Genomic DNA, 10197 nt, shown 5'->3' on the forward strand with positions numbered 1-10197 from the left:
TTGACCTGGATTATTTGATACATGACTTGACCATAAATAGCGCGTTTCAAACCGAGATTTTTACTTACAAGAAAAACTGATTGCCAACAATCATGTACAGGTTTTTTTTAGCTGTTCTAATTCTAATGATTTATATATGAAATGTTTTAATTGCTAAAATTTATCAATGTGCATATAACAGAGAGTAATTTGAGGAGAATTCGATACTATTTTAACCTCTCATTCATATAATGGTTTTGTTTTCAATTTTGGTTTCATCGATATATCTAATATGACTTTTAAATTAGTCGTTAAACAATTTGTGGGTACATTATTCATATCTATTTTTTAAAATTAATTATGACATATCTATGGCAAATATTATAAAAGATTGTTGATGCAGAATTAAATTCTACATAACCTCTTTAACGTCGACAAAATTGCACGAATGCATATTAGTTACACATATATATGTTCGTACTTTTTTGTTATTTATTTGTCTATGTCAAAAAATTCCATATCCACTACTTTATAAAAAAAAAAAAAACCCAGACTAAATGAAACTGAGAAACGGAAGTATAGACCATGACTAGACATCGCGTTAGAATTTCCAAGAAGGCTACTTAATAAAGTCATGTAGGGAAATACCCGGTTAGTAGATATTTGGTATAAAGGAGAACTTTTCCTGTTTCGAGTTTCATATTCTTTTTGAACATAGACGGTAAGCCTGCTACTTTACTTGAAAACAGATACATAAATAATGGCACGATACGACTTGAATTCTCTGCAATCTGATCTGAGGAAGGAACTGGCAAACGGATTTAAGGAAGAATCCGGGGAGATGGTAAAGAACATTAAAGAGTTAATGACGCGGTACGAAAGTCACCCCACGGACTGGGACGGCAAGGAAAAATGGAGTGATAAAAAGCAAGTAGTAAATTTTTATTTCATTTTCAGATTTTTGCATGATGTTATTATTATTAAATAAAAAAAATAAATAAATAATGAAAATGAAGTGATAAAAATGATTCGGTGTTATAAGAGAGCCGAAAAACTCTCCATTTTAATAAAGTGTCGGTGATTAAATTGCTTTGGTTTTCTTTACTGTATAGATATACGAGGACCCTACTGGACAAAGGGAATGGGCATTACAATTTGATGATATTGTGTTGGAATACTGGTCAAGAAAGCCCTATACATAATCATCCTAACTCTCATTGCTTCATGAAGACTCTAAAAGGGGAAGTGTTCGAGCAGTTGTATAGAAATCCGGATATGACATCATGCGACAGCTGTTGTGGATGCAAAATGGAGAAGATAGAGGACAGGGTATATAAACTCAACGATGTGGCCCATATCACTGGTATGTATAAGAGCTGATATATAAAACTTGATAAAAACATCAGATATTTTTGACAAAATAGGCGAGGGATTATGTCAGATACATTAAAATCTATAACACTAGTATAAATAAAAGAAAAATTAATTTGATAAAATATTATACAGAATTAAGAGATTTCTTTACAGTCGTCTTAGTTGACATTATTTGTGTCATAGCTTCCTCCTTGACCTCCACGCGCACCCCCATTTTTAGCACTTTCTCCAGAATTCTGAAAAGTCCTTTGACGTCACCTAATCGTTCACTTTTTGTTGATTAGGACTATTTTATTAATAATTCTTTGGTGGACAAAATGTTTATCTTTTTATGTAGACGCAGACGGACTTCACAGAGTTGGGAACAAAAGTCACGTGGAGGGCGCTGTCACTTTACACCTTTATTCCCCGCCCTTTTCCTCGTGTAAAAAATATGATGACGAAACGGGTAAATCAACAGAGGTTCCCATGGGTTACGACCAGGACTTTAGTGAGCAGTGCTGTTCACATTCATGTTGTGCAAAATAATTGTTATCTGCGGAGACCAGAGGCTTAGGTAGAAGATTACCGGTGTTTTATTATTAGATGCTATTACATTGATGCGAATCTCTAATATTGTGATACTTTGTTAATATTACTTTAAACATTAACTGTTCTTGTTGTTTGCATGCTACTGAAGAGATTTTTAAAATGTTATATACATATCTATCTTACATCATATAAGATATGAATCTCTGGAATACTATTTATCAGCTAAAATATATTCATTTTGAAATGTCGTTTTTAAGTATAGCATGAAATAAAGATGAAAGATTTATTGTTTTTCAAATTTTAATTAACATTTTTATGCCCCCATAATCGAAGATTCGGGGGCATTTAGTTTTTGCCTGTCCGTCCATCTGTCTGTCTGCTGTCTATCTGTCTGTCTGTTTGTCCGTAAAAACTTTAACCTTGCCCATAACTTTTGATTGGCTGGAGGTATCACTTTCATATTTCACATGTGTATTCTTTGTGGCAAGACATTTCTTTGGGTACCATAAAATTTGACCTTTTGACCTTGACCTTGGAGATTGACCCACTTTTGCAATATTTTTTGACTTTAACCGTGGTCATAACTTTTGAATGGTTGGTGCTAAGGCTTTCAAACTTCACAGGTGTATATCTTGTGACAAGATCTTCCTTCAGATACCAGCAACTTTGACTCTTTGACCTTGGAGTTTGACCTACTTTTGGAAAAACGTTAACCTTGGCCACAACTTTTAAACCTTTGATGCCAGGGCTTTCATATTTCACATGTGTATACCTTGTGAGATACCAAAAACTTTGACACTTTGACCTTGGAGTTTGACCCTGTTTTGAAAAACTTTAACCTTGGCCATAACTTGAGAATGGTTAGTACTAGGGCTTTCATCCTTCACATATGTAATCCTTGTGACAAGGTCTTCCTTCGGATACCAACAACTTGGACTCTTTGACCTTGGAGTTTGACCTACTTTTGCAAAACTTTAACCTTGGCATTAACTTTTGAACTGTTGGTGCTAGGACTTGCATGCTTCACATATGTAATTGTGGTCACAAGACCTTCCTTTGGATATCAACAACTTTGACCTTGACGTTTGACCTACTTTTGCAAAACATTAACCTTGGCCATAACTTTTGAACGGTTGGTGCCAGGGCTTTCATACTTAACATATTTAATCGTTGTGACAAGACCTTCCTTTGGATACAAACAACTTTGACTTCTTTCACCTTGGAGTTTGATCCACTTTTGAAAGACTTTAACTTTGGTCATAACTTTTGAACGGTTAGTGCCAGGGCTTTCATATTTCACCTGTGTATTTCTTGTTAGGAGGCTTTTCTTTGGGTTCTTTGGCCTTTCTTTCTTGTGAGAAGGTCTTTCCTAAGGCACCATTAATTTTGACCAATTGAACTTGATGTTTAACTTACTTTTGAAAAACTTCAACCTTTTCCATATCTTTTCAATGGTTGCTGCTAGGGTTTTTGTGTATTCCTCGAGACAAGACCTTACTGTTGGTACCAACATATTTGATTTGTATTTGATAAAGTTTAGCATTTGATATGAGTTGCCATGCGGGGGCATCAGTGTTTCACATCTTGTTTTAAACATCACATAATCATTTGTTCTGTATGAAAAAGTTTCTGACGCCGAATTAATGATTGCTTTTAATTTGGTTTTGCCCTGCAGTGTAAACCTATGGGGTTTATGACGGACAATATATATAAACATGTTAAAGTTATATTTTCATATCGTAATAATTTTAGTTATTAATAGTGTACTTATTAGTGACAATAAAATAAAATAAGTGAATTAAACCAGGTTTGACATTAATGGTGTACCAATTTCAGTGATTTTTTTTTCAAATTTGAAAAAGAGACTAATTTCATTAACTATAATTACATGTATCTTGTTAGAACACATTGACTTTTGGTGTTGGTACAATGAACTACAATTTTGTAAATACTTTTTTTAATGGAATTGATCAGAATAGACTAACCTAACACATCGATACTAAGTTATAAAACTTGAACGGAAATGCAGAAGTACTACTAAGATTCTTGTCTGTGAGCCAAAAAAGATGTGTTTATGAAACACTGATGCCCCCGTAGGTCAAGGTCAATGGCCGCAATGGTTGGTATCCAAATGGAGTTCTTGTCAAAAGGAATACACATGTGAAGAATGAAAGTCCTAGCACCAACTGTTCAAAATTTATGGCCAAGTTAGTTCTTTCAAAGTAGGTCAAACTGCAAGGTCAAGGGTCAAAGTTGTTGGTATCCATAAAAAGAATACACCTGTGAAGTACGAAAGCCCTAGCGTCGCCCACGTGGCTAGAGCGTCTGCTCTAGAGTCGCGAGGTAAGGAGTTGATCCTTACGTCGCGGGTTCGAATCCCACTGTGGGACGTGGAGACCGGTCCTTCGGATGAGACCGTATAAACCGAGGTCCCGTGTCGCAGTAGGTGTTGGCACGAAAAAGACCGCTCAATGGCCGTAAGTGCCGAGTATAGGACAAAATTTGAAGCTCTCCACCGGCAAGTGGTGGCGTCTTCATATGAGTGTTGTGTCATATATCTAAAACGAGGTAAGTTGATGAAACAAGAATATCAGCAGTCTCGTTTTAAGTCATCATTTCGTAAGTTCTATGGTCGATACAATGACCTTGTCAGGAAATACAATTTATCGATGAGTCAAATGCTGCCTGAAGTTTTTCATACTAATTGTTATGCCATTATTTACACACTGAATTATCGACAGATTTTTTCCGTTATTTCCCGATCATCCCAAGGAGCACACGGCGGGTGTGACCGTTCGGCAGAGGATGCTCACTCCTCCATTGCACCTGATCCCACCTCTGACGTATTGGAGGTCGGTGTTTGCGCTGCTCCTATTCTCTATTGTTTGATGGACTTTTGAGATTGAATACTGTTCATTATCTCCATATATTTCATTTCTAAATATGATTTCTCTCAAAATTAGTTTCGACTTTCAAAGCACTAGCAGTGAATCAGCTGAAGTCCATCTGATTACAAGAAAAGATGGGGGGAATATGGATGTTGCCAACAGTGCAATACCATATATGTCACCTGCAATAATCAATCAACCAAATCTGTCACCTGCAAAATCAACGGTAAAATTATGTACTGCTGCTTTAAGCCATAAAATTCTTAGTCATAATTTTCAAATCATAATTGAGTATACTTAAGGTAAAGGTAGGGTTTATTCTCACAGAATTCTCTGCCCCTGGGGGGGATATAAGCAGAGCTGCCTTATATATGGCGCTATTGCTTTTACATCCACATAGCCAACTTGTTTTATGTGCCAGGTACCCATTTTAACCCCTTGAAGGATGAACCAGTAAAGTAACTTGCCCAAGGCTACAATATTGCAGATTCTGCGACCGACCAGATTCAAACCCTACGTAAAGTAACTTGCCCAAGGCTACAATATTGTAGAGTTTCAGCGACCGACCAGACTCAAACCCTGCGTTACCAGGTCCTAATCTGTTCACATTTACCTTCAGTTACTTAATCACCCCATTATTAAATCTTGATTATGACTGCATGAAGTTAAAAGTTTCTTTGTGAAAAAGGCAAAGTTTAAAATCATTTGGCAGAAACTGTCAAATCTATTAAACTTGGACATAAAAATAAGAACAAAAATGCAAGATACTTTTTTCTTACATGATTCATTTGTACAGGAAAAGAATTCCTTAAATAAGTCCAAGGCAAGGAAACAAAGATCCGTCAGAGAATAGAGAAAACAGAGATCTCAACTTAACAGTGATGCTAGCACAGTCTGTAGTATCTGTAGTGTCACGAGGCAACTCCACTAATGCTGAAAAAACGAAAGGTTTATTGAATAAACTACATTTATTAAATTTTCAACAGTGAAATACTGTAATTTATTTGCTGAATAAAAGTGAGATTCTGACACAGTGTGAAAGGATATCAAAATGGTGCTCTCACAGTGTGAGAATATTAGAAGTGCGGCAAAACTTATGAATTTCCTTCCCTTCTCGAAGAGTGTTTTAAAAAAAAATCCCCGGCCTGTTATAAGATACAGTTAATGAGCCATCCTGACAGAGACTAATAGTTATACTACCAAAGTCGTTAAAAATCCATGTTTACAACGTTTTTTTAAATCTCGCAATCACATAGTTATGACGTCTCAACCGCTCAACTGTCACAGCCTATGACACTGTGTTACGAAAAGAAACTGTAAGAAAACGTAATAAACAGAAAATTCAATGTTTTGTAGATGAATATGGAATTTATTAACATGAATAAATTCCATATTCATCTACAAAACATTAAATATCCTCTATGTTTAATATTTAAAGTATTCTACTTAAACAAAATGCTACATCCAGTAATTAACCTAAAGGTGTGATGAAGCACATCAAAGAATTGCGGACATCATTGTCGCAGAAGTGATCAGAATTTCATTAAAGTCGATTTTGCACAATCAAGGGGATGGAGTTTGGGAGATGATCTGACATTCCTGATCACCACATACTGGTACTCTCAATCCATATCACCACTCCCTTAAACTGATAAAATAATACACAGTACATCATGATTTCTCTTGCATATCTATAAAATAAAATATCTTTGAATAAATGTTTTTCAATAAACAAATGCTATAAAATTGATCCAAGGAAATCAAGCAAGATATGTAATGACGATCCGAGCAGAAATGAAGTCTGCAATTTATTGATTTATTTATCAAACAATGTAAGCTGAATAACAATATAGGTCTCCATCAGGAATATTCACTTGTCCGATTGGACAAATACATTGACAGTTTCCCTTGCCCGAACTAAGCTTTGGGTAATTGGACAACCGTTAATGTTGATCCATCAGTAAATTAGTAAAACATTCTTTTAAAAATTCTGTCTTCCTTGGAAACTTGTTTACAGAGTTAAGTTTTTACATTCTTCGGACTGTGCACTTCCTCTCTTCTGTGAAAGGTAGAAAATGCTTGAAGTGAAAATAAATTTACAATTATTTCATTGGTTGAAATGCAGTTCAAGGCAAGGTAAATAATTTTCTGGTGATCGAATTTTCGTATGACTTAACAATTTTTATAGAATCTCAATCTTTAAAAAAAATATGGACAAAACAAACAGTAAACAAAGGAAAATTGTAATAAATGAAACAGACACTTTAATTTTTCATAGCAACAACTAAAACGTGTTTTGGTTTTGTTTTTTGTTTAGTTTTTTTGTCTTTGTTTCGTTTTTGTTTTCATGATTAACATAAATTGAATGCAAACATGAAAAGGATGATCGCACTTCAGGACAAATAAACTTTCAAAACGGGCATTTTTCTTTTAGTTGCAGGAACGGTCAACATCCAATCTGTAACTTTACTTAATTACATTAAATAAAAGTATGTATTTACGAAGTACGAATCTGTTTTCATAGGCTGGGGCCATCACGATGTCTTATATCTCAAAAGGATAATGAGAACGTCCACTTTCTTATTGACTTTATACAAAGTTAGGGCATGTTTGTCTTTGTTCTCAGTAGTTGTATAGTTGCATTATTTCAGTTGTATCAAAGGGAGAAGGTTAAAAAACTGCTTCTTCTCATATTCGCTTTCTCTGTTGTTACCACGTGTTGAGACGTTGAATATTATAAATCGCCCCGTGATTTTTTACCCCAGGTAATTTTGTGAATACTTAAAGAGACACTGTGACGGAAAAACGGGAAAATTGACAAAAGTAGAATTTTTGCACGACACATGCAAAGGGAAAGTTTCGATAAGGCCGCTCAGCGGCCCACTTTTTTCCATAAAAATAAATTTCAAATTATTTTTTCAAAACTAGTTTAGAATTCACGATAAATATGTTATCTTTTGTTATTTATATTTCAAAAGTTAATATGAGATGAATTCACACCGTAGCTGATACTTACTAAGATGTACCCTCAGATCCGTTATCATTAGGCTTATGGGAAAATATAAGAGGGTGGCATTTATAAATCGATGTTTAGAATATGAAGTGCATGAGGGACACTCACCTAAATTTGTTCAGTAATTAGATATACTCTGAACACTAATTTTTGAAATATGATGAGTGTCGCGTGTGCACTTCATATCCAAAAGTTGAAAATTGCATAAAATTTGCATATCTAAAATTAGAAGCTCCTGGTTTCTTGATCTGACTCTGTGTTAAAATACTAAGCCAAAAGTAGCATTTTTTTTAAATCAAAGAAGATTCTCGATTATATTTACAGTAGAAAACATTATCATATCCTATCTTCTTTTCCATAATTTTTTTTGTCGTCAACGTATAACGTTAACGTCACATTTTTAGCTCACCTCCTCGAAGTTGGGGGAGCTTTCGTAATACCGTCGGCATCGGTGTTCCAGGTAAAAGTTTTTGAAGCAGATTTTTTTTTCAAGTATATCTATGCCCTATATTAATCAGAGTCACCTAAACTAGCGTGTTTCCTTGTCACCAGTCAGGTTTCAGATGCTGGATTTTTAGCCAAAGAATGTCCAGGTAAATGTTTTAAAAGCAGGTTTAAGTTTTTGGAGCAGAGCAGCTGTAAGCACTTGTTGACCAGATTTGCTTCATGATGCATCTACGGATGCACACTACTAGATTGCTTTAGATGCTGGATATGACCTACATTTCCTTAATGAGTGAGCAGGTTTAAGATCTTGAACCGGGTCTCATTCTTATGTAACTATAAGCCCTATCGTGACCAAACTTGCACTGATGATGCATCTAGGATTGCACACTACCAGACATGGTTCAGATGCTGGATCTTTCTTACATTTTCCGACTGACTGAACAAAAAATAAGTTTTAGAGCAAGTCCATTTCTTAACGTTATTTATCATGCATAGTTATATTTTTGACTTTCTTTTAAATAGAAATCCACGCTCCAACATGCTAGAGAAGCGCCCTTATATTTCCGTGTGGTTGATATAGGGAACGTGGATTGTTTTAAGTCTGGATGTCTAGGCGCATATGTCTGCCTGATTAAGGATTAAATATATATCTTTGGCGTTTACACATGTAGTTCGAACTGCGCTCTGGTCTAGCAAATCATATATAATGAATTCTAAAACTCTCTAAATGAGAAGAGACTAGAGTTGGAGAAGCAACTTAAGTATCTATGGACAGTTGGGAAGCGAGAGGAAATTGTCCTGACTGAGATTCTCACAGTTATGCTGAAAAACATAATGCAGATCTATGTGGGCAAATACTTCTAAGTTTCATAATGAAAAGGAAACACTCAATGTATTATAGATTTTTCCATCATTAGGCTATTCACATATTACGTATCACGATAAAATATTTTTGACTGTAATTAATATTATTCATATTATCAAATACATTGCAATATACTGAAGCCGGTAGGTGCTAGGTAAAAAAAAATATATCATCTGGCGGCCGCCAGATAAAATTGTAGTGTTTTTGCCAGTCAAGTTGTACATGTAGCACCCAATGATGTACCTTAATGCACTTGATTGACAGAGGTACACAGACCAGGTATTTTTGAAGGCAGTGCTTAAAATCTTTGCCTTGAACGACATCTACAACTTTTGTTTGTAGTCAAATCTGGAAGTTTCATGCCTTATTAGCAAAGATCAAATCTACACTTTATACAAAAATTCACTTCATAAGGTCTTCACCTCATAACTTTAAATTTATGTTTTATTAGATTACATGTCTTCACCGCAGAAAACTTATTTGTCGGCTTCTAGTTATTTATGTGGCGGACGCCAGATAAGTTTCTGGTCGCCGCCAGTCTTTTATGTGGTGGCCGCAGGAAAACTATTTGGCAGCCGCCAGATATATTTTCTAGCGGCCGCCGAATAATTAATTGGCGGCCGCCAAATAAAATATTTTTCTTACTTTGCACCTACAATGTACCGGCTTACGTAGCAATATGATGCTTTTAAATAAACTTTTTATTTATGTATGTATATAAAGTTGCATTAATTTTTTTAAAAATCTTTTTATTTCAAAACATTTTTTTAATTTCAATTTTATGATATTAAGGTATATTCTTATAAAACATGTAGTTGTATAATCTCATTGATGAAAATTTATTGCATACACCTGTATTTGACGTTTTTACGTTTACATATCTTTTCATCTGCATTTTTCGTATAGGAAAATGTGAAATATTGATTATAAAGTTTATGTATTATCTGCCGATTAATTATGATATTAAAACTTTCTATATATGTTTACGTTTTATAAGTTAAATTCATCCTCTTTTTAAAAAAGTAACATTTAACACGTACACCAAAATATCGCACCTAAAAACATTCGCATAAGATAAATACCATTTCCCTTTAAAAAAA

General features: G+C 34.6%; 1 protein-coding gene across 1 annotated transcript; it reads left to right on the forward strand.

Moving 5' to 3' along the window:
• Positions 1–739: 739 nt before the first annotated feature.
• LOC133199101 (cysteine dioxygenase type 1-like) lies at positions 740–1952 on the forward strand. Its single transcript, XM_061334975.1, has 3 exons — positions 740–910; positions 1024–1342; positions 1691–1952. Exons 1-3 carry the CDS (start codon positions 740–742, stop codon positions 1879–1881), a joined length of 681 nt encoding a protein of 226 aa, XP_061190959.1. The 3' UTR covers positions 1882–1952.
• Positions 1953–10197: the final 8245 nt, after the last annotated feature.

This window comes from Saccostrea echinata, unplaced genomic scaffold (genome assembly GCF_033153115.1).
Source record: "Saccostrea echinata isolate AGI-Se365-2 ecotype Australia unplaced genomic scaffold, CSIRO_AGI_Sech_v1 ptg000033l, whole genome shotgun sequence".
Taxonomy (NCBI): Eukaryota; Metazoa; Mollusca; class Bivalvia; order Ostreida; family Ostreidae; genus Saccostrea; species Saccostrea echinata.